Here is a 25,968-nt window from a genome sequence, read left to right on the forward strand (position 1 = left end):
CCAGTATTACAACATGTACGAGATGGAAACAGAAGCAAAAGGATACTTCAAGTTGAATGTCATTGGATCCACAGATAATTCTATGAGCCTGTTCAGGCTGAATGACAGCTTGAGTTTAGCTCAGGTACATGTTTTATTAACCATTCCCGTACTGGACCATTTGTGGTTCAGGACCAGACATATTTTTAGTTTTTTTGGATGTTCTGTTTTGAGCGCTATAACACTTTTATCATTTGGGTTACTTAACTATTTCTGCATCTTTTTACAGTGAGACATAGTGCTTTATTTTTATTTTGTTGTTATTTATGCATGATTTTTATTTTTTCTCGGAAAATATAAACAAAAGAGGAGGAAAAATGTGTGTTTTTCACTTTTTACTTTCATTATTTAATAGCTTAAAGTACTACTAAAAAACGATATAATAATTTCTGTTACCAGAATTTTTATTTTTTATTGTGTTGTCGGGGGTGGGGCTCATTGAGCGCTGTGTACACAACGATCGGGAAGGCAGGGACAGTACTAAACCTTCCCTGCCTTCTCTATGAGAGCTCCTGCTGTAATAATAGCCGGCCCCCCATTTCAGCAGCTGCACGGTTTCATGCAGCAGCTGAAAACTGCAAGGACGCACCCGTATGTCCTTGCAGATCTATACAACCACTCTTTGGACATAAAAACCCAATGGATGGTCCGGAAGTGGTTAATTTGCAATAAGTTCTGGGACTGTATATACTGAGATTGGTTCTGGTACCATATTTATGTACTGTTCACGATTCTAGTAGCATATATATGGTATGTATTGAGCTTGGTTCTGGTACCATGTTTATCTACTAGGCCTAGTTCTAGTTGTGACTAAAGACACAAGTTTACTTGATCAGATCCATTAAAAGCAGCACAGGAGACAGCAAAGCATATATGCAGAGCTGACAAATGGCAATCCATAGTTACAATCAATGACAAAAAAAATAGGGCACCCAAATAGAAACATCAGATTGCTGCAAAACTCTGCATACAGTTAGATCTCAGGCTGATATGTAAATGATTACGTGTACAGAGCAATTAAGATCTTGCAAATGCACTAACTGCTCTGAAGGAAGCTGTGAAAAACTGTCCCAGGAGGTATCATCTGTTAAGAAGGGGGTGGTGAGAAACAGAGATGACTGATGACACTGCTCAGGGAACAGTGATAAGGCTTCCGATGCTCCCTGAAGAGTAATTTGCATATTAAAAAAATGGGTTAATTAAAAACCGGCGGTGCGGATCACTGAATGAAAGGTATGCCTAAAGGCTATGTAAAGATATGCTTATTTAAAAACCGATATAGCTAATGATATCCATTTAAAGCTCTGTATTAGATAAAAAGAATAAGGATATATTAAGAAATTAATCAGCAGAGAATTTTAAAAATGACACTAAGGTTAAGGTCCCTTGTGACGTCCTGCAGCAAAAAGCGCAACGCGACGCAGTTCTTCCCACAATTTAGACAGAAAGTTCGTAGGTATCCTCTGCGAACTTTCTGTTTCAATTACACCTATGGTGAAACCGCCGACGTTCCTGTAGGTATAATTGACATGCTGTGATTTCCAAAACCTTGTCGGTTTTGAAAATTGCTGCTTGTCCGCACTGTGGTATTTATCGCAAGGAGGGCATGGGATTCGCTCGAATCCCATTCCCTTTGCTTGACTGTAAATGTTTACACCACGTGGGGCCCCGGCTGAAGGGAGATTTACTAAAATGTATCAGATTTCTGGCGTAATTTGCACCTACAAAAACTGTCTGACATGGCATATTTTTCTGGCTTAATCTAAGATAACTAATTGGAGGACTAAAGTTAGTTGACACTTTTAGCAATGAATTAACCAGCATTAGACACTTGGAGCAATTCATGATGGTCTACTCTAAATTTCACTGTCTAAAGTAAATGTGCCCTAGTGTGATAAAGGAGGATCTTCTCAGTATTTATGAAAGACAAACATCTTAATAACAGTACTAGTAGAAAACATATACACAGTCTGACCGATTTAGGAAGATTTATGATTTATTTCCAAAAGTCTTCATAGTCCCTGAGGAGGTGGAGGGTGCACCTCATATATGAAAAAGTACACACCTGGGCCGTGAATCTACAGTAGAGCACAATTATGCCAGATTGTGGTATAGTCTTCAGCAAGTCCATTTTCAGGCAAGTGGTGAGGTTGGCACTGAAATTTTAAAATTCTATTTGCACACAAAATGGGCGCTCCAAAAAACTGGAATACAAGCAATAATAAATCTGGGCCAGTCTTTTCTCTTTGCTACGGTATATATTTCTTTTTTGATAATGTCATATATTGACTAAAGTGTGATAACAATATATTTTCACAGACCTACATCAATAGCCTAAATGGTCCAATGTAAAACAATGTGGATTGAAAACATACTGACTAAACCTTGTAAAAAGTTGTAAGGAATCATGGGCTGTCTATGCTCCATCTGTGATCACTTTTGCTGCCATAAATGCACTGGAAGTAATTTGAAAAGGACTAGAATTTTCTCCTGTTGTGTGAGAAGAAAAGCCAAAACAGCTGAATGGATCACATGTGACTCATTTCGGTTGGGACAATCACAAGATGATGCTAATTGTGAAAGGTAAGATTTTACTTCTTCTTAAAATGATTATATATTGTTGTTGATACTATTTTTGTATGTAAATACCTTTTTCAGCATAGAAATGGAAACCAAACCCTACATTAATAGAGATGAGCAAGTACAGTTCGGATCAGCCAATCCGAACAACACGCTCCATAGAAAGGAATGGATGCACCTGGTACTTCCGCTTTGACGGCGGCCGGCCGCTTAACCCCCCACGTGCCGGCTACGTCCATTAATTTCTATGCGAGCGTGCTGTTCGGATCAGCTGATCCGAACAGTACTCGCTCATCTCTATACATTAACACTTTAGGCATATACCGTATATACTCGAGTATAAGCCGACCCGAATATAAGTCGAGACCCATATTATTTTTATTCTTATGAAATCCTTAAAGGGTTAACAAACATCACAAACCATGTTTTACATTATTTGAGGGGTACATTTTTGACAATGGCGTGATTTACGGGGGTTTCTATTATATAGGCCTTTACAATTCCTTTCACAACTGAAGCGGTCCCTAAAAAATTGGTTTGGGATTTCTTGAAATCTGGAAAATCGCTTACACTTGTAAGCCTTGTAACGTCCAAAATAGATTAAAGACAATCAAAAGATGATGCCAATATAAAGCAGAGATATTGTAGATAATATTTACTCATGTATTTGGGTGGCATGACTATCTGCCTGAAAAGCAGAGAATTTCACATTTTGAAAACTGCAATTTTTCCCAAATTTTCATCAAATTTCATCTCAAAGTTATTGCCATTTAAAGTGACACATGTCAGTTTTGAAAAAAGAGGCCTCGTCCATAACGCACTTTTGGGCTGTGTCTCTAAGGGGTTAAAGGGGTTGGCCACTTTCAGACCAATATTGACAAACAAATGTACAATAAAAAAGATATACAATTTTCCAATATACTTTCTGTATCAATTCCTCACGGTTTTCTAGATTTTGACTTGCTTTTATTCATACTGTTACTTCTAGTGGATAAAACTCTGACCATGGTCATGTGATTTACGGTCCATGGTCATGTGATGAGCACACAGGTGCTGCTCCTTACAGTCACAGCAGAATATTCAGACATCTGCCTGGTAATCAGCTGTACACCTGTGTGCTCATCACATGACCATGGACCGTAAATCACATGACCATAGTCAGAGATTTATCCACTAGAAGTAACAGAATGAATGACAGCAAGCCAAAATCTAGAACACCGTGAGGAATTGATACAGAACATATATTGGAAAATTGTATATCTTTTTATTGTACATTTGTTTGTCAATATTGGTCTGAAAGTCACCAACCCCTTTAAAGGGGCTCTATCACTGGGAAAAGTCATTTTTAACTAATCACATCCTTGCATACCCTTTAGAAAGTCTATTCCACACCTACCTTTAGTATGTAGATTGCCCCAGTGGTTTCTGAATAAGTCCGTTTTTATTCATATGCTAATTAGACTTTTGCACGATACATCGTGCACTCCTCTCCTGTTGTTTCCTATGGGAGGCTGCTGCTGCTGATGACTCAGCTTCCTATTTGCCTCACACACATAGGAGATAATAGCAGAGACAAGTGCTGCTGGGAACTTCCTGTACTGGTTGGAAGCTCATTAGCATATGAATAAAAACAGACTTATTCAGACACCACTGAGGCAATTTACATACTAAAGGTAAGTGTGAAGTAGCATTTCTAGAGCCTATGCAAGCATGTGTTTAGATAAAAATGACTTTTCCCAGTGATAGAGCCCCTTTAACCCCTTCCCGACATGCGCCGTAATAGTACGGCGCATGCCGGGTGTGTAACTATGGCGACTGCCCGGGAGCCGGGCGGCCGCCATAGCCGCCGGGTGTCTACTGCTTTAAGCAGTAGACAACCGGCTCTAATGTCTCCGATCGGTCCCCGGACCGATCGGAGGCATTAACCCCTCCGGCGCCGCGGTCAAAGGCGCCGGAGGCGCCATTTTCCCGGCGGCGCATGGGCGCCGCCATTTTGGCCATGATCGCCGGCTCCTGGAGCATGCTCCAGGGCTGACGTCCTGTTGCCATGACAGCCAGGAGCCTTGTACAGGCTCCCAGGCTTGTCTGCAAATCCTCTCTTTTGCAGGCTGGTCTATGTAGCCTGCAAAAGAAAGGATGATTTTTTGCAATGCATTGCAATGCATTAGCATTGTAATGCATTGCATTAGTGATCAGACCCCCTGGGGTTCAACACCCCTAGGGGGTCTAATAAATGCAAAAAAAAAAAAAAAAAAAAAAAGTTAAAAAAAATATAAAAAAATATAAAAAGAATTAAAAGTTCAAATCACCCCCCTTTCCCTAGAACACATATAAAAGTAGTTAAAAACTGTGAAACATATACATGTTAGGTATCCCCGCGTCCGAAATCGCCCGCTCTACAAATCTATAAAAATATTTTTCCTGTTCGGTAAACGCCGTAGCGGGAAAAATAGTCGAAAGTGCCAAACCGCCGTTTTTTCATTGTTTTAATTCTGATAAAAATTTGAATAAAAAGTGATCAAAGCAATAACATTTCCCGAAAATGGTAGAACTAAAAAGTACACCCGGCCCCGCAAAAAAAAGACACCCTATACATCCCCGTACACTTACGTATAAAAAAGTTACGGCCGTCGGAATATGGCGACTTTTAGAAAAAAAATTTTTTAACACAGTTTTGGAATTTTTTTTAGGGGTCAAAATGTAAATAAAACCATATAAATTTGGTATCCCTGGAACCGTACCGAAACACAGAATATAGGGGACATGTCATTTTGGCTGCACAGTGAACGCCGTAAAACCAAAGCCCGTAAGAAAGTCGCAGAAATGCATTTTTTCTTCAAATTCACCCCATTCTGAATTTTTTTCCTGCTTCCCAGTACATTATATAGAATAATTAATGGTAGCATCATGAAGAAAAATTTGTCCCGCAAAAATTAAGACCTTATATGGCTCTGGGAGCAGAGAAATAAAAAAGTTATGGGGTTTAGAAGGAGGGGAGTCAAAAACGAAAAACGAAAATCAAAAAATGCCATCGGCGGGAAGGGGTTAAGGAGGCCAAAAGAGGCCAGTGTAGCGTCTTCTGAGATATGCATATCTGACCACATAGATAAGCTCCTTTGCAGCAGTGGCTATGGATATGCCTAACTGATGGTCAGAGGCGTCACCAGAATTAGACCGGGCAGGGGAGAAACCTTGCACTATGGTAGTGGGGTCACTGGAATTCCAGTCACCCATGTAGTAATGGGGACTGGGTGATCGTCGAGGTGCTCTAGGCAGAGCGCCGCATCTGCAGGAGGGTGGGACCAGCGTGGTGTACATGCGGAAGACCCCCAGCATCTGAAAAAGACAGAAAAAATAAAAACGGAGCAAGACAGAAGACATGAGTCAGATTGTGTTTGCCTCCTGCGGACACTAGGCTAAAACTGGCCAGCATAGTATCTGAGGAGAGCGCCCAGAAGCGGCGCTGACATCTTTAGTTATTCCTATTTACAACTTTCTAGTGGCCAGGTGTATATACATGGTGCCCTGTCCCCCAATGAAATAAGCGGAAAAACGCATTATTCTGTATTGAGGGGGCACTATGGGAGAACTATACAGTGTGAAGGAGCCATTGTGGGACATTATAGTGTGTGCAAATTATACCACGTTGGGGCCAGGAAAGGGGGAGCTATGCTGTGTAGGGGCCCTGTCTATAATATATTAACTAGTGTCATTAGGAGGAACAATTTGTCGCACAGAAGCGAAGCCTTCCTATGTCCCTGCAAATGGAAAAGTAATAAAAGCTATGGCATTTCATAAGGGAGGATGTAGAGCAACAAATGACGTAAACACGAAAGCTTTCTTGGGCGTTAAGTGGTTAAACAGCCCCGACCAGACGGGCAGCGATCTCCCACAACTACGAATACAGGCCCGATCACGTGATGTCTCTGTCATGTGCCCGTCAATCATGGGTAAAGAATCCCGCCCACAACAACAGGGCTACGTCAGCTACAACCAATCAAGCAGTGGACTCTGGATCCATATACCAAACCTTTCCTGATTGGACATTTGGGTCGGGCGTGTTGATTGGTTCTCACTAGCAGCCGGGGCGGAATGCACCGAGTAGGGAAATGTATCACTGAGGTGCACGGTTTCCGGTAATTATTACGGCAGGCGCTGCGCTGACTTATATGGTCGTGATATTCTTGTCAGGTACGAAAGCATCATGTTGTATGCAGTGATACCACTGTAAGTGGTGGTGGAGAGAGGGCGCCACCTACCTGTTTGGTGACAGCAGGGTAGCGGTGTACAGATGTCCATCTTTACTTCTGGATGGTGTGGATAAAGCTGGGGTTTCCTTGTGTCAGTCCTTGTAGCACTGCGGTCACCTGATGCTGTGTGATGGAGTCCCTGTACTTCCATGGATAAAACCCTTTCTGCCAGTGACAGCACCTCTCAGTTTGTCCCATCAGATCATTATTTCCTGTTTTTTCCAACTATAGCGCCTCTATTTGTCACAGTGCCATGTACACACATTGTAGGATATGTGCTCATAGATGCCTGAGTGTTACACTGGTGGAAATTAGGAAGATGGCATTCAGTGCTGTGGAGTCTGTAGGCCAAAACTAATACTCTGAGGCCCGGTTCACATCTACGTTTGGGATTCCATTCCGGGAGTCCACTTGGGGCCCCCCCTCCGAACATCCGAACAGAAACTTATACGCATTAAAAAGTGGTTAGCCAAGGGCCGGGCACAGAGGGGGGCGGATTTTGGCGCGGAATCCATGTCATAATCCGCCCCCTCACAATGGTGGTCTATGGAGACTGCTAGCGGCATGTTGCCACTAGTGGGGAAAAAAGAAGCGAGCTGCCTTTTCTTCAGGCAGATTCCGCGGTTGTTTAGCTGCGGGGTTCACCTCGCGGCAGCAACCTCCGGAGTCGACCCATTCATTTGAGCCTGCTCCAGAGGGAGAAGCCTCGACAGTCGTGGCAGGCAGATTTTGGCAGTCGTGGTGTCTGAAGCCGCGACAGTCGTGGCAGGCAGATTTTGGCAGTCGTGGTGTCTGAAGCCGCGACAGTCGTGGCAGGCAGATTTTGGCCTGCGTCACTCTTGGTGCCAAAATCCGCCCTTCCACTCCCCGTGTGAACGGGGTCTAAGGGGACGTTCACACTTAAGCCCCTGTCCACCCACTGGGTTTCCATCCCAATCCCCCGAGAAACTGCATAGTTGACAGCTTGCCAGCGGTCAGTTTAAAAACCCATTCATTTCAGTGGGTTTTTTAAGTAAATTGCTGGTGTCTGTATGCGGCCTCTCTGCGGGGAAGCAGTTGTTTTTTTTTTTTTTTTGCATGGGCATAAAGTTCTGCATGTCCAACCTTGTGTCTGTGAAGAAAAAAAATGGCTTCACCGCGGAGAGGCCACATACGGACACCGGCGGTTTGCTTTACAAACCCATTCAAATTGGGATTTTAAACTGACCACTGGCAAGCAGTCCGCTAGGCAATTTCTCCAGGGGATTAGATAGGAAACCCAGAGGACGGACACGGGCACAAGTGTGAACTCTCCCCTTAAGAAACCACACAAGCAGCACTTTTTTCTCCACGTTTCGTGCGGAAACCACACTGACCCCGTTTTAGTCTATGGGGTCTGTGTGGTTACTTAGTTAACCGCTTTATAATGCATATAGGTTTCCGTTAGGTTGGGTCCCCAAATGGAATACTGAACGCAGATGTGAACCAGGTCTAACTCCTATTTTTGCACAGGCTGAGTCTGACTCCTTTGTACATGGCTGACATTCATGGTCAATCGCAAGCAGTAAAGTTTTTGAAACAAGGGCTACACAGCACTTTTGGGTGCACCTCCTATACTGCGACCACAGATTGCAAGGATGACCCGTGACTTCCTTGCTCATGTTAGTGAATGAAGTCACATTGCAACTTAGTGTGCCATGACGCAAAGGCGTTTGACTTTTTTTTACAACTTGAAGTAGGATGACTAGTCTATCTGGTTACGCTACAGGAGTTGCATTAAAAAGTCTGACTAACTTCCTATGGAAGTAAATATGCAACAAATTATCATTTAATTATACAATATTAATAACTGAAAATTATCACTTTATTTTGAACATGGAGTTGGTAAATACTTTTCATACTTGGACTTTTTGTGTTATAGTTATAGAATATTATAATATTTATGTATGTATATACACTCACCGGCCACTTTATTAGGTACACCTGTCCAACTGCTCGTTAACACTTAATTTCTAATCAGCCAATCACATGGCGGCAACTCAGTGCATTTCGGCATGTAGACATGGTCAAGACAATCTCCTGCAGTTCAAACCGAGCATCAGTATGGGGAAGAAAGGTGATTTGAGTGCCTTTGAACGTGGCATGGTTGTTGGTGCCAGAAGGGCTGGTCTGAGTATTTCAGAAACTGCTGATCTACTGGGATTTTCACACACAACCATCTCTAGGGTTTACAGAGAATGGTCCGAAAAAGAAAAAACATCCAGTGAGCGGCAGTTCTGTGGGCGGAAATGCGTTGTTGATGCCAGAGGTCAGAGGAGAATGGCCAGATTGGTTCGAGCTGATAGAAAGGCAACAGTGACTCAAATAGCCACCCGAACTTTGAGGCAGATGGGCTACAGCAGCAGAAGACCACACCGGGTGCCACTCCTTTCAGCTAAGAACAGGAAACTGAGGCTACAATTTGCACAAGCTCATCGAAATTGGACAATTGAAGATTGGAAAAACGTTGCCTGGTCTGATGAGTCTCGATTTCTGCTGCGACATTCGGATGGTAGGGTCAGAATTTGGCGTCAACAACATGAAAGCATGGATCCATCCTGCCTTGTATCAACGGTTCAGGCTGGTGGTGGTGGTGTCATGGTGTGGGGAATATTTTCTTGGCACTCTTTGGGCCCCTTGGTACCAATTGAGCATCGTTGCAACGCCAAAGCCTACCTGAGTATTGTTGCTGACCATGTCCATCCCTTTATGACCACAATGTACCCAACATCTGATGGCTACTTTCAGCAGGATAATGCGCCATGTCATAAAGCTGGAATCATCTCAGACTGGTTTCTTGAACATGACAATGAGTTCACTGTACTCCAATGGCCTCCACAGTCACCAGATCTCAATCCAATAGAGCATCTTTGGGATGTGGTGGAACGGGAGATTCGCATCATGGATGTGCAGCCGACAAATCTGCGGCAACTGTGTGATGCCATCATGTCAATATGGACCAAAATCTCTGAGGAATGCTTCCAGCACCTTGTTGAATCTATGCCACGAAGAATTGAGGCAGTTCTGAAGGCAAAAGGGGGTCCAACCCGTTACTAGCATGGTGTACCTAATAAAGTGGCCGGTGAGTGTGTATATTATAAGGCAGGTCGTGCCACACTTGAAATTCATTCACATAGGCTACTTTGACGCGCTCCTGTTTCCAGTGCATATGTAGGATGTATCCATAGAAACCAGCGGCTGAATGTGCCCCTCATATCTTTGTTGTGTCAGGGCTGGTTGTAGACAAACTGTGGCCCTGGTCAAAAAGTGAAGCCCCAAACTGTGAAATACTGCGGCAATAACTTAGTCACATTCAGTCGATTTCATAGGTGCTATGCAAATAGCTACAGCATAATTTCTACCACTTTCAGGGACATTAGTAGGGCTGTAAAATAATCAGGAACACTAGATATATGCCACCGTCCACATGTAAAATAATATATACCTAAAGTATGGCTCTGAGAATTAAAAAACAGTTCATACTCTCCTTTTTTGCCACTGTGTCCAGACTTCTTTCCTGGGTTTTTCCAACCTCCTCAGTGACATTTGTGACCACCAGGATACAGTTGAGACCTGTGATGTGGGACACATCGACATCATGGCACTCGGGCATTACCACTGAAGCCCTATCACTGGCCTCAGAGATTTCCCAAGGTTGCTGATGTCACCGAGGAAGTTGGAAGAGAAAAAGACCAGATGCCACGGTGACAACTGGAAAAAGTTGAGTTTCAGGTGTTTATTATTTTAGATACACTAATAGTACAAATGATACAGTATCAGTAAACATGGCCCAAATAATATTGCTATAGTATGACTGACAACCAACATTATCGCTAAACATTGATTAAGTATTCAGAATATAAAACAATAGAATAAAAATATGAGGTCCACACACTAAGGCCTGGTTCACATCTGCATTCAGTATTCCGTTCTAGCAGTCTGCGTGGGGATCCCACGAACGGAATACCGAACGCATTGACAAGCGGTGCACTTATGAAAGCACACAGACACCATAGACTATAATGGGGTCCGTGTGTTTTCTCCACGGAGCATGCAGAGAAGAAAGTAGTTCACAAAGTATTTTTCTCTTCACATGACTCATGCAGAAAACACACGGACCCATTATAGTCTATGGGGTCCATGTGCTTTCATAAGCTCACTACTTGTTAATATATTCTGGTTTTTTTTGTTTGTTTGTTTTTTTAACCGGACACAAAGTTGGACATGCAGGAGCGTCTGACCTGACGGGACCTGCTCTCGTTTTTTGCACTTGAGAAAGGGCCAGTGTAAGGCCCGAAACGTGTCGTACTATATGCTGTATTTTTAACTACCCAATAAACCCTATGTGATTGGACCCTGGTTTACCATCTTCCTAAACTTACCAGTGTGCGCGGTTCTCCCTCAACGGACCTTTGGTCCCCTTTTCCTCTTCATGCAGGACTTTGTGTCCAGTTAGAAAAAAAAACTTTCGCCGTGAAGAGGCACAAGACGCTCACGGGCAGTCACTTTGAAAACTGACTGCCGGGTTTCCATCTCCTGTCCAGTTTCTCGGGCAGAAGACGGAAACCCGCAAAGCGGAGACTGGGCTGAAGTGTGAACCTGTCCTAAGCAGTAAGAGTAATTACTGTTGTGCTTTGTTTGGGTGTTTTTTGTTTCTTTTTCTTTTTTGTTTTTCTGCCTGAAACGCCCATTGAAATGAATAGGAGGCAGATTTTGGAACTGTTCTTTGAAGCAAATGTTCAGAATCCATATCAAAATCTCCTTCAGGAATTTGAAGTTTTCTGCTTCAGATTTGACCATGTGAACCACGCCTTAGGGTGTTTTGGAGGATTCTAAGCTATTGCAGCTAGTTTGTAAAGTGAGGTGAAGTGTGGGTGCTTGCCCTGGATTTCCACATATTTATGAACCGTGCCTTTTTATAATGCCCACACACACACACACACACACACACCCTTTATCTTGCAGTGTTCTCTTGAAACAGCTGGCGGGGAATGTAAAATTAATGGGTTATCTTATGGGTTGATCATCATTGAGAGAGCACTGTGCCTTCCCAGGATAGTTGTGGGCAGGAACACTCCTGCACTAGCATTGTCTCTGTTTTCTCTCTCTTGCAGAAGGCAGACATGGCTGGATTTTTGATATTCTCCTCGGGGTACTTGTTTTGCATATACAATGGATTTGGCAGCAAAATAAATGAAACAAACTTACAGTTAATCCAGCTGTACAATTTTATATTTGTATGTCCACCCCTGTCCAGGCTGAACATGACATGGAATTTGTAACCCTCAACATATGGCAAGGTGGCTGACATCTTGTGTACAGTTCCTATATTAGTAAACCTTTAGTGATGTAAGGAAATTTACAATTTGATTTCACTTCCCCTTTTTATAAAAATATCACAGCTCATATTTCTGTGCTGCTATTCTGAGGTAGTACATCCTCTGTGCTGCCAATGTCCAAGAGCGAGGCTTGATGAGAATTATTGAGACTGCTTGTCTTCATGGCCTGATCCTCTGTGACAAGGTGAGACTGCTCCCTCCCTTATTACTGGACCAATTGTTCACTCATTCCACTGAAAGTTCTCTGTCTGTTCATTATAGCCATAGAATAACGCTTATGTGAGTCAACATGAAACTCTTGGGAAATTCCTCAATTGTCTTATTTTAATAATGTTTACTTTGATCTGTATAGAACTGTGTGATGGGACATGTGTGCACATTTTCATTGCAGAAAACAAGAGCCAGATATACACGTAAAAGAGGAAGTGGAAGGCCCTCCTGAAAGCTCCCAGCAGCTTGAACCTGAGTTTCTAAACTGTACTGCAGAGGTGTCTTTTTATACAAGAAGAAATACATTACTTCCTGAAAACAGCAATGAGATAGAAAATGGGTGAGTTCCTTACAGCTATCCATCTGTCCTCAAGGTTTAAAGAAAAATCTTAGGCGTTTTTGGCTCCTAAGTCTAGAAGTTTAGCAACTAACTAAAGGTTGATGTTATTACATCTAAAATAAAGCATTTATACTAGATATTAGACTCAGCTGACCTGCAGCACTGTTTACACTGTACTGTGGATGGACTTGGACTCAGTTCACATCTGCATTTGGGAATTCCGATCCCCTTCTACATGAAAAATGTGGAGACAAAGCAGCGCTTTTCTCTCTGCATTTTTTTGTCCGGAAACCACAGGGCCCCATTATAGTCTACACTAACCTGAATCACTGTTCACAATATACACTAGACTAGACTGACCTGCAGCACTGTTTACACTAGATATTGGGCTCAGATGGATCGCAGAAAAGCTTGTGCTGTACTCTTAGTGTATGTTCACCCAAATTCTTTGGGGGGCGGATTTTGACGCGGAATCTGCCTGCAAATATGGCTCCTATATTTGCCACTAATTCCGGCGTGTGGAACTATGTGTAGACGCGCATATCTAATTCTACTGCATGTGGCACTGTGTGCAGACGCGTGTATCTAATCCTCTGGAGTGAGGAACTGTGTGTAGACGGGTGTATCTAATCCTACGGCATGTGGTACTCTGTGCAGACGCGTGTATCTAATCCTATGACGTGTACAACTGTGTGCAGACGCACGTATCTAATCCTCTGGAGTGAGGAACTGTGTGCAGATGCATGTATCAAATCCTTCAGTGTGTGGAACTGTGTGCAGAAGTGCGTATTTAATCCTCTGGTTTGTGGGACTGTGTGCAGACGCGTGTATCTAATCCTCTGGCGTGTGATACTGTGTGCTGATCTGTGTATCTAATCCTCTGATGTGTGTATCTCAGTTTGGATATCAGTGTTGTATTGTGCATGTGGAGTGACCGTGTGTATGGCAGTTGGAATATGAGTGAAAGTCTTGCAGGTTTGTATTGGCTAAGGGGGGGGGGGCACTGTGTTTGGAAAGCTGTATCTCAGTAATGGTACGTCCGAGCGAGTTGGAGTTTCGTCTTAAACCTTCCCGGATATCTGAAGTATCTCTGTACCAAATTTGGTGAAGATCGGTCCAGTCGTTTGGTTCGCATTAGAGAACAGACAGACAGACAAGAATTCATTTTTATAATATAGAGAGATTGGTGTGTTTAACACCATGTTATACCATGTACATCAGTGGTCACTTGGGGCTATATGGAGAGAGCTCAGGAAAACACTGTATAATATAGCCAGCACTCACCGCTAACAGCCGCCATAGGTGACAACAAAAAGGCAATGGATTTTGCTATACACTGTGTCAGGGTCTGGGGTTGCTAGGTGGGGTGGCATAGACACACAAATCCAGATTATTTTAGTCCAAAACAAAGGTAGAGTTTATTTTCACTCAAAAAGGTAGTGCAGCAACAAAATACAAAAAAGAAATACCTGCCCGGCTAGGCTCTAACTAAACATAGAATAGGTTACCTCACCTAGAATAACAGAAATCCAAAAAGCCAGTAGAATCATTCAGGACACAGCTCCAAAAATATGACCTCTCTGTCAGCTCCCCAGCCAAACTCTGCCAAAGTGTTGCTGCTGGAGCTGGCTTCTTAAGCCTCCTTGACATGGAGACTCTCTGCAGCTGAGTCGCTGAAGGAACATCCCCAAAGTGTGGACTGGAGGGGGGTGGAATGACAGATCCCATTACCAACCTACCTGTCATTCCAAAAATCCAGCCCAGTACTGAGCATTTACCAAAATGCTCAGCAGACGAAAGCTGTCTGCTGAGAACAAACATTCCTGGAGTTTTCTCATCTTCCCCACCTGAGTAGTCTGGGTGAGATGTCCCCCTCGCCCCTCCATTACTTGACCAGCCATCGGCTTACAACTGCAATACATTAGTATTGCATGGTATTGTACAGTATGAGCGATCAGACCCACAAGGGTTCAAGGTCCCTAGGGGGAGTGAAGGTTAAAAAAAAAAAAAAATTGCCCCCTTTCCCTAGATCACATATAAAAATAAACAATAACGAATATAAACACTTTAGATATCTCCATGTTCAAAAGTGCCCGAACTATTAAACTATTAAAAATAAGCTCACCGGCCAAAAAAATTAGTCACTCCTAAAGAAATCATGAAAATCATCATTTAATATCGTGTAACTCCATCTCTGGCCTTGATAACCACCTGGATTTGGTTAGGAAGTGAGTCCACAAGGTTTTGCAGGTTCGTCTCATCCAGTTTAAGCTACTCGTTGAAGAGTTAGTCGTGCAAATCCACCAAATTGCGGGGATGCTGATATCCGTGTTTTAACCGCAGTTTCAACATGTCCCACAAATTTTTGATGGCGTTCAAGTCAGGTGATTTTTGCCAGCCAATTGAGATGTAACAGGGTGTGTGAGTGTTCAGTCCTCCAGTCAGCTACTGTTCACATTCAGTGATTTCTAGCCTATTGAAGATGTGCAGCTTTATGTACCTGTATGAGCAATGGCCTCTTGCAAGGTGAACAACTCCATATATTCATTGCATGCAGTTCCTGTGACAATGTTCGCTTACCAACAGGTTGGGAAGGACCTTCATTCACTGACTGCAGCAATTCCTTTTGGGTTTTTGGAAACGATTTTGACCCACAAGCTGTGAAACTCATCTCCAGTACCTCTCAGTTAGTTTTCCAACCACAATTCTGATGATGTGTTTTGTGTCCACGTTTATTACACCGCTCCTTGTAGACATGTTGAACAGTCCACTGCGAAACTCAAACACATCCAGCAACTTCACTCACCATATGGCCATGGGCACGGCCAAACTTGATTGCCCTTTTTTTTGTCACTCTGTTACAACCTTACATTTACCCATGTTTACGCACAATTACTGCTTGAAACAAGCTAACTGATCCCTACTGCCTTATGATCACGTAGAGGCAGTGCACACGCAGTTGAGCACGTGACTCTGCTTCTGCTATATATATGGAAGTGATCAAACAATCAGACCTTGTCTCGCATAAATTAAGTAAATAAAAAGCGCAGCTCTATGCATATAGGTATGAAAAAGTTACAGGTGTCAGAATATCATGAGGCAAAGTTTTTATATTTTGCAAACTTTAATTTTTATTTTTTAAAAGCGATCAAAACATTACAAATCCTATTAATATTATAAATGTGAAAGTTTGTGAGTTTGGATGTTTGTGGGTTTGTGTGTTTGGATGTTTGGATGTTTGTTCCTCAATCACGCAAAACCCGCTCGACCGATTTGGCTGAAAGTTTCCACAAACATAGTTAATACACCCAATTGCGCAATAGGCTACTTTTCGTCACAACAGCGCACATACCTTTGTGCCAGGACCCCCACAAAACCCAAACTCACACCACCATCTCTGCAATCTCACACACTTTGGACCATAGCAAGCCACAAAATTCATATTGCCCTCTGCAGCCTAGCCCCTAACCCCACACAATCTCATATACATATACTTTACCACTTTGCCCCTCCCCTTAACGATACTCCAGGAGGCTCTCTTTAACGCTCCGGAGCAGCCATGTTTGCCGACCCCCACCGCTCTGACAATCCGCGACACTGCCCACCCATGTCAATACCCCTAGGAAGTCTAATAAATGCAAAAAAAAAGTTTTAAAAAAAGTAAAAAAAATATAAAAACAAATAAAAAGGATTAAAAATTCAAATCACCCCCCTTTCCCTAGAACACATATAAAAGTAGTTAAAAACTGTGAAACACATACATGTTAGGTATCCCCGCATCCGAAATCGCCCGCTCTACAAAGCTATACAAATATTTTTCCTGTTCGGTAAACGCCGTAGCGGAAAAAATGGTCAAAAGTGCCAAACCGCCGTTTTTTCACTCTTTTGATTCTGATAAAAATTTGAATAAAAAGTGATCAAAGCAATAACATTTCCCGAAAATGGTAGAACTAAAAAGTACACCCGACCCCGCAAAAAAAGACGCCCTATACATCCCCGTACACAGACATATAAAAAAGTTACGGCTGTCGGAATATGACGACTTTTCAAAAAAAAATGTTTTAACACAGTTTTGGATTTTTTTTAAGGGGTCAAAATGTAAATAAAACCATATAAATTTGGTATCCCCGGAATCGTACCGTAACATAGAATACAGGGGACATGTCATTTTGGCTGCACAGTGAACGCCGGAAAACCAAAGCCCCTAAGAAAGTCGCAGAAATGCATTTTTTTGTCAAATCCACCCCATTCAGAATTTTTTCCCTGCTTCCCAGTACATTATATAGAATAAATAATGGTGGCATCATGAAGAAAAATTTGTCCCAAGAAAAATTAAGACCTCATATGACTCTGGGAGCGGAGAAATAAAAAAGTTATGGGGTTTAGAAGGAGGGGAGTCTAAAATGAAAAACCAAAATCAAAAAATGCCATCGACGGGAAAGGGTTAACTTCAAATACTTCTGTCCCAAAGTCACTATGTAAAGTTTCTCACAACACCGTATAGCAGCTCAAATACAAATTAACTTCAACACAAAAGTCTCACGTATTCTCTGAATTACAGCAAAAACAAGATACAAAGTTACATTTCATATCCCATAACTTATACACACTACGAAAACCTTACCCACGCCTGTATATACCCACTTCTACAATCACCGCAGACGAAGTCGCGGGTACCAGCTAGTACTATATAAATCTGGGGGCCACACGGTGGCTCAGTGGTTCGCACTGCAGCCTTGCAGAGCTGGAGTCCTGGTGTTCAAATCCGGCCAAAGGCAAAAAACCATCAGCAAGGAGTTTGTATGTCCTCCCCCGTGTTTGCATGGATTTCCATCCCATATTCCAAAGACGTACTGATAGGGAAAAAATGTACATTGTGAGCTCTGTATGGGGCTCACAATCTACATAAAAAAAACCCAATATATATAAATTTGTTATTGCTGTGATTGTACTGACCCGCATAATACTGGTAACATGTCCTCTTTACAGCATAGTACATAGTAAATTAAGTAAGCATTAAACCCATGAGAAGCTGGCACAAATTCAGTTTTTTTTCCAGTTCCACCTCATTCAGATTTTTTTTTCCTGCTTCAAAGTATATTGTACAGCAGGGGTGCTCACACTTCTTGTGGTGGGGCCGGGGCGTGTCTGTGGGCGGGGCATGTGGGCGTGGCCAGACGGATCATGAGAGGTGGCCGCCCAGGCATCCCCGCTGTCTGCTTCTTCACAGCGCAGGCTGAGAGTTATCTCTGGACACTGGCAGGCTGGGCCTGCCAGTGTCAGTAGATGACTCTCAGCCTGCGCTGTGAAGAAGCAGCACCCCGGCCCCCTCCATCCCTAAGAGCGGCCTGCAAGTGCTTGTTCACAGCGCAGGCTGAGAGTCATCTACGGACACTGGCAGGCGGGGCTGCCGCAGCCCCAGCCTGCCAGTGTCCGGAGATAACTTTCAGCCTGCGCTGTGAAGAAGCAGACAGCGGGGATCCCTGGCTGCATCCCGCGATCGACCCATACATCCATTGCGATCGACCGGTAGATCGCGATCGACGTATTGGGCACTCCTGTTGTACAGGATATTGAATGGTTCCATTGCAAAGTACAATTTGTAAACAATAAGCCATCATGTGAAGAAAGAAAAAAATTATGGCTTTTGGAAGGTGAGGAGGAAAATCAGATATGCAAAACCAAAATTGTCTCTGTCTTTAAGTGGAGTAACCAACAGACCTTACAAACGGAGACATGTTTGTTCCTTTATAACAAAGAATGATTACAAGATGTTAATTCCTTAGGGTTAGTTCACACGAGGGGCAGTATAGCGGGTTTTGGCACCGAGAGTGACGCAGGGAGCTACATCACAAAACATCATCATCATCACAACATCCTAAAAACCCACCTGCCATGACATGCCGCTCATGGAAAAAATAAGCCTGGCGGTCTGCATAGACCACCATTATGACGTGGATTACACGCCATAATCCTCCCCCTCTGTGCCCGTGTGAACGGGCCCTTAAGGTTGAAATATTTATACCTCTCTCTTCTGCTAAAACCACTCCTGGCTTCAGGTCATAATACCGCAGTAAAATCTGCAATGAAAACACTGCTTTTCTGCAATGTGTCCTCAGCCCAAAAGCAGTTGTCCAACTTGAAAAAAATTGATTTGGAGGCATAAAATTGTATAAAATAAAGCGTAAGCCATTACTCTCCTTTCTAATGTGCTGTCATTCCAGCCATGATATGACAAAATATGACTCCTAACCCTCTATCATTCCTCATTCTGACTTTCGATCCTTTATAAATGGCTGACAGCCATGGTTAGACAGATTCTGTAAGCTCTGGCGAGCAGGGCCCTCAGTCCCATTGTGTGTATTGACTATTACTCTGTAATGTATCTTTTTGTCTGTCCTTGAACCCTACATATTGTAAAGTGCTGTGGAATATGTCTGTGCTACAATTATTATTATTATTATTCAAAGCTAATATTTGTATAATATAATTAATCTGTTTTGAATCCTGAATCAATAGCTTTTTTTTTTTTTTTTTTTTTTTTTTTCCTATTGTGACAAAAATTGGCCACTTTGACTTGACAGCAATGGTTCCAGCTGCAGTAGTCCAGTCCTTAGCATGTACTCTTTTGCAAGACTGTATGTCATTATGTGGCCACTGGCCCTAGGCTTGGACAATAATGGCCTAAAATTAAGACACCCTGCTAAATTTAAAGAGGACCTTTCACCATATCTGGGCACAGGCAGTGTTATATACTGCCAGAAAGCTGACAGTGCGCTGAATTCAGCGCACTGTTGGCTTTCCCGATCCGTGCCCGGTGTAAAGCGCTATCGGTCCCGGTACCGTAGCGCTTTACAGTCAGAAGGGCATTTCTGACCATTAGCCAGAGACGTCCTTCTGCCTCGCGGCGCCAATCGCGCTGTGCTGTGGAGCCGGGAGGAACGGGGCGTTCCTCCCCGCTCCACAGCACAGCGCGATTGGCGCCGCGAGGCAGAAGGACGTCTCTGGCTAATGGTCAGAAACGCCCTTCTGACCATAGAAGAGCTACGGTACCGGGCCGTAAGCTCTTCACACCGGGCACAGATCGGGAAAGCCGACAGTGCGCTGAACTCAGCGCACTGTCAGCTTTCTGGCAGTATATAGAACTGCCTGTGCCCGGATATGGTGAAAGGTCCTCTTTAAGAGTGATTTTTCATCTTCATGTTTTTTTTTTCTTAATAGGTGAAATACCAAGACACATTATTTTGTTATATTGAAGAATTTCACACACATTAAGGCGCGAGTGAGAGAACCTTGTTAAGGGACCTTCACACTGCTGCTGTTTATAGATTGTTGCTCTCACCTGTCAAACTACATCTAGTTCCTTTCTTGTTCACTGCACTGTAAATAAAAAAAAAAACATGATGAAAACTTTGTTCCATCATGTCTATTTACTTTTCTAGTGGAAGAAAAAGTCCTGTATGCATGTTATACTAATGATACAGTAATGTAGTACTGGTGTGATCTGAAAAAAAGAAAGGTGGAATGTTTGATTTATAATTGATATGTCAGCTTTCCATCTTCGTTTCTGTCATTTTTTTTTGCAACTTGAATTTTCCTGCACTAGTAGCACGGTACTGCTTAAAGGAGTTGTCCTGGATAAATCTATACTTTAAACATAAGCTTCCGCTCCAACTTTCTAACTCCTATTTAATAATATGCAGCAAAAAGAAATTACTATTTTTTGCAATGCATTAGCATCCTAATGCATTTCATTAGTTCAAGACCCCTAGAGGGTGTAATAAGCACAAAAAAAAACTATAAACGTCTAATCCACCGGTAAATCTTTTTTTTATTTTTTTAATTTTTTTTTTGTCACGGTTTTGTTCTTGATAAAAATTTGAATAAAAAGTGATTAAAGCAATAGCAATTCCCCAAAATGGTATAACTAAAAAATACATCTGGTCCCGCAAAAAGACTCCTTATGCATCCCGGGACACGGAAGTATAAAAAAGTTACGGGTGTTCGAATACAGCGACTTTTAGAAAAAGAAAAAATTAGCACAGTTTTGGATTTTTGTTAAAGGGTTAAAAATGTAAATAAAACCATATAAATTTGGTATACTTGGAATCGCACAAAAACATAGAATACAGGTGACATACGTCATTTTGGCTGCACAGTGAACGCCGTAAAAATGAAACCTGTAAGAAAGTTGTACAAATACACTTTAAATCCACCCCATTCTGATTTTTTTCCAGCTTCCTAGTACATTGTACAGAATTATTAATGGTACTATATTGAATAGAGATGAGTGAGTACTATTCGAAACGGCATTTTCTGACCTTAGAAAGGTCCTGCATTCATGGTCGTATCCACTGGCAACCGATCAAGACAATAAGTCTGTGACCATAAGCTATTTAGAGAAAACCTTTAAAACTCTGCAAAATGTTTACTTATATTTGCAAAAAATGTTTAACTTTTAATTATCTACAAATTTAAAAATAATTATGTACATGGGAATACCCCTTTAAGACCTCATATGGCCCTTAGAGTGGAAAAATAGTATTGTTATGGGGTTTGGAAGGTGGGGGGGGGTCAAAAGGGGTTAAAGGAAGGAAGGGGTTTAAGGCCAGTAATGAGCCCAAGCTCTCACACCTGAGCTGATCCATTCCCAATAGCAGCCCCAGACCATATGTATGTATATATACCGACACTCCAGCACCCTGCCTGTCACCTTCTCACAATTCTACATTTACCAAATGCATAACAAGCATCAAGAATTGTTGCCCTGAAACCTTCTCTTTTTGACTGTAATGATAATATACAGAGAAAGTTATTGAATGAGTGAGAACTAGGAGTCTAAAGATGGCTGCTGAGCGTGTAGTGGGTGGCCTGGCTAAGGAAACAGAAAGGGGAAGGGATTGAGTGACTAAGAAAGGGAGAAAGATGCAATGTGAACAAATGCAGAAGATGCCAGGAGCTCCCAGAAATCTCTCAAAACTCTACTAAAGGTATATGGGTTTACTTATTAACCTATTAATATCACCAACACTCCTCTTATGAAAATTCATTTTTTGCCTGGAAATCCCCTTTAAGCTGATTAACGCTGGGTTCACACCTGCGTCTGGGTCTCCGTACTATGGTTTACGTCTTCTGCATGGCAGAAGACGGAAACCATAGATCGGGTCCGGCCGTGCGCGGCGGTGAGCGTTTTAGGCTCTCTGCCGCGAAACCGGATTTTTTTTATCCGGACACAGAGTACTGCATGTCCGACTCTGTGTCCGGATTATAAAACCCGGTTTCGCAAAACGCTCACTGCCGCGCACGTCCGGACAGCTTTCTCACCCATTCAAATGAATGGGTGAGAAAGTCTCCTGCAGGCTTCCGTCTCCTGCATCTGTTTTATGCAGGAAACGGAAACCTGCAATAAGGACCGACGACGCAGATGTGAACGAGCCGTAAGTTCACACTGACCTCATAAGCTCATGTACATTAGTCCTGACTCCATAATAAGAAGTGATTTATAGATACGAGCAGTTTTTTTTTTTTTTATGGTGTTGTTTATGGATTTACTGCATCTCTCTGTGGTAACTAAAATGTGACCCCACTTTTGGTTCATATTTGGCTCTTTTATACCCCTGTAGTAGCTAAAGCTTTGTTTCCCGTAGAGACACCCAGTCTCTCATTCATGATCAAACAAACCTTTGATCATCAGATTGGGTCTCATCCTTCATACCACATGCAAAGCTAGAACAATGGTGCCATCTTCTTAGCAAACCATTGTAGCACTTTAGTGTAACAAACTGTAGGGTAGAAACTTCTTTTTCACACTCCTACATAGCATCTGAGAGATATCTGGGTTTCTCCAGAGACCTTTTAATGTGAGAATCTGAAACATTTTGCCTACCATACAGACACACAGCCATATACAAGATTCTTCAGCTTAATTCACATATAAAATTAATTTATATTGTATTATATTAAATAAACCATTTTATGAGGCATGTTTGGCGTTTACACTACACTGACTAATGCATGTTCGCATATAAATGTAATGTCCATTCATTTTTCTGATATGTCTATTGGCGATGGAATTCCTATTACAAATTTAGAACTTCTATTATTTTCATTGTTCTCCCCTTTAAAATGGATCAGAATGCAATATTTATTAAAGAAGTGACCCTAAATGTTGTCATAGAATTTAGTTTTCTGCATTATGTGTTCCTGAATAGCCAAATCGTCACTGGTCGCAGGAAGATAGCATGCACTGAGGTCCATTTATCCAGCTTGTGTCTGGTATTGCTCATTCACTTGAGTGAGGCTGAGCTGCAATGCGGAGTCTGATAATTGTGGAAGAGATCAGCTCTGTGTCTGCTACACCTTTGAAAGGTCTGTGGTGCTCCAATGGCTTTTTTGTTCTCACAATCAGTGTCTACATATAAATTACTATTTTATATTTATTATATTCTTCACAACATTTTAGGGAAAATCCTCATGACGTTATGGATACTGGAGAGATTTGCACTAACCATATTCAAGGAATAATGGCGCAGGAACCTAAGAATTGTGTCTTTGTGGAGAAGAAGATCAAAGTGTCTGATGGCAGATTGTCCCTGGATCCCCAGCCAGAAGTGGCAGATAGGCACGTCAATGTATTTTCTTGCAATAAATAGTTAAGAAATATCAGTTTAATGTAGGAAATACAGATTTGCATTTTCAGATGTTCTCCATCAATGGTGGCTTTCTAAAGTATTCATACCCTTTGAACTTTTTTATATTTTGTCACTCTATTAACTCATTAAGTGACTTCTGAAAGCAACTGATTGCATTGGAGTTTATTTAGTGGTATCCAAGTACAGGCGGCTGAATACATTTGTATCATGTATCATTTTCATTCCACGTCACAATTACTTGCTACTTTGTGTTGGCCAAACACTTAAAATCTCAATAAAACACATTTAAGTTTGTGGTTGTAAGGTGACAAATGTTAAAAAGTTCAAGGGATAGGAATACTTTTGTAAGGCTATCTATCTATCTATCTATCTATCTATCTATCTATCTATCTATCTATCTATCCCATCTATCTACCGTATTTTTCAGAGTATAAGACACACTTCCCTATACCCCCCCCCCCCCCCCCCTTCCTCAAATTTGGGAGAAAAATGTGGGTGCGTCTTATAGTCCAAATGTTGGATGTTTTGGCAGGGTGGAGGAACAGGGTCGCAGCATTGCCCCACTCCTGCTGCCGCTGGCTTCCTGCATAGGGAGGAGTGGGGTGATACTGAAAGACTGTCCCGATGTGAACCTCCAGGTATCCGCCGTGCTTTTACGGAGGATGTCGGGTCAGTAAAGATAATGGCGGCTGCTCTGCTGCAGATTGGTTGTCATAGCTACCAGGTCTCCACTGTAATGTACAGCGAAGACCCAGAGCTAATGCCAGCAATTAGAGTAGGCATTACTATCTGTGAGATCCCTAAAGGTATTAACCCCTTAGCGACCCTTGACGTAATACTACATCAAGAGTCACACTGGGATGTATGGAGAGAACGCAGGAGCTGAGCTTTCTCCATACAGGGCAGATGCCAGCCGTATAATACAGCCGGTACTTGCCGCTAACAGCAGTGGTCAGTACCCGCACATTTTGTTCAGGTATTGCATCCCCCATTCCACTTGAAAAATGTGGAGAGAAAAATCCTGCAAGCATTTTTTGGGTGGAAATCCGGTGGACCCAATTATAGGCTGTGGGTTTCCGGTGGGTAACTTCTTTTTAAGCGGATTGTGTTTCCTTTTTTCCGGAAGAATGGAAACCTGAGCGCAGGTGGAAACCTAGCGTAAGTGGGAAAGATGCATAGAATTGTATAGAGAAGAAAAAGAACAGCTCATATTACTTGACCAGCACTTCATGTATTGTAATGTTATGTGAACAATAGCAAAGTTATGTTAAAGTGGACACAGAGACACTCCATCACTTCATTCAATGCTTACTAAGTGATCTATTTATTTTCTTCTTAGTGATGAGACCAGTAGAGACAGTCCTTCAGTTACTGAGCAAGAGCACCCAGAAAATGTAGGCGACTGGCTGAAAGATCAGCTGGAAGAACGACCAAGTATTGTGCCACAGGATGAAAAACATGACGCTGTAGATATATTTAATCAAATTGGGACTGATAGGATTTGTAGTTCCTCAAATAGTCAAAAGCCAGAATCCAAGACTGCTGGTAAAGAGCGCACAGTACTGAAAGAACAGTCTGTGAGCACGTGAGTATTGAATTGATTGTTTGATATTGTTAGCTCTCAGAACTCTTTCTGCAGTGGTTGGGTTTTCCTGTAGAATGGTGAATGGACTGCTTATATGTCAGCTTCACTGGTCCTGGCTGTCATACAAGTGGTAGAAGTGCATTAAGCTGCATGATAATGTGGATGACTTACCTTGCTACTTATTCACAAGACTCTAGAGAAAATGTAATGGAAATTTTTATAGAAAACTGTCTTTTAGGTGGATAAAGTGAGGTGACAGGAAAAAGATAATTAGGGATCAAAATCATAACTAAAATAGAGAATGGGGTAATCTAAAAAATTATAAATCTTTCTTGGTAGAAAATTAAAAAACTCATATTAGGAGCTCTCCACATTGTGAAAGTAAAATGAACGATCTCAAGCCAGTATCAACCCTCAATCGGGGATTCATTATGAGACACGGGATAATTGTCAGTACCTCTCTTAGATGATATTTACTTACCTAATAACTGAAAATACAACCTCCTATAAAAATAGTGATTGTATTATGTCCAGCAGGGTGATACAATTTTGTACTAATCACAGTCGTTTAGCATTGCGATAGTAACAAAATCAAGTGATGAAAATATACTAGTGGCTAACTAGTAGTGGCTAACTCGTGGCATAAGTAATGGAGCTTCATTCATATGCACCAAAAGGTAATGCCCTATAAATATGGAGTGTATACCAATAAGCCCTAAACAACCATGCGAACTAACCATCATGTCTGCTTATAATCAATAACCAAAATATAGGACCAGCCTCGCGGAGAAAGGCAGAAAATCAGCGCTCACCCGGTTTGGAATAGGAAAGGCAACTTTATTTGGCACCACGCGTTCCGGGCAACAAGCCCTTTTTCAAGTGCAATACAAATCTTTTAAAACAAATATTCATAATTACATTCAGCTAAAACACCCCATAATCTTAAAAAGTATCA

General features: G+C 42.1%; 1 protein-coding gene across 2 annotated transcripts in view; it reads left to right on the top strand.

The window, feature by feature from the left end:
• Nucleotides 1-6,706: 6,706 nt before the first annotated feature.
• OTULIN (OTU deubiquitinase with linear linkage specificity) overlaps nt 6,707-25,968 on the top strand; it is a 39,169-nt gene continuing 19,907 nt past the window's right edge. Inside the window, exons 1-4 of one of the 2 annotated variants that reach the window (XM_075270974.1) lie at nt 6,707-6,755; nt 12,618-12,776; nt 23,239-23,397; nt 24,768-25,013. In XM_075270974.1, coding sequence (XP_075127075.1) covers nt 6,712-6,755; nt 12,618-12,776; nt 23,239-23,397; nt 24,768-25,013 — 608 coding nt within the window. In that variant the 5' untranslated portion in view covers nt 6,707-6,711. Of the gene's footprint in view, nt 6,811-12,617; nt 12,777-23,238; nt 23,398-24,767; nt 25,014-25,968 lie in introns of both variants that reach the window. The other variant, XM_075270975.1, reaches the window with a different exon arrangement.

This window comes from Leptodactylus fuscus, chromosome 4 (genome assembly GCF_031893055.1).
Source record: "Leptodactylus fuscus isolate aLepFus1 chromosome 4, aLepFus1.hap2, whole genome shotgun sequence".
Taxonomy (NCBI): Eukaryota; Metazoa; Chordata; class Amphibia; order Anura; family Leptodactylidae; genus Leptodactylus; species Leptodactylus fuscus.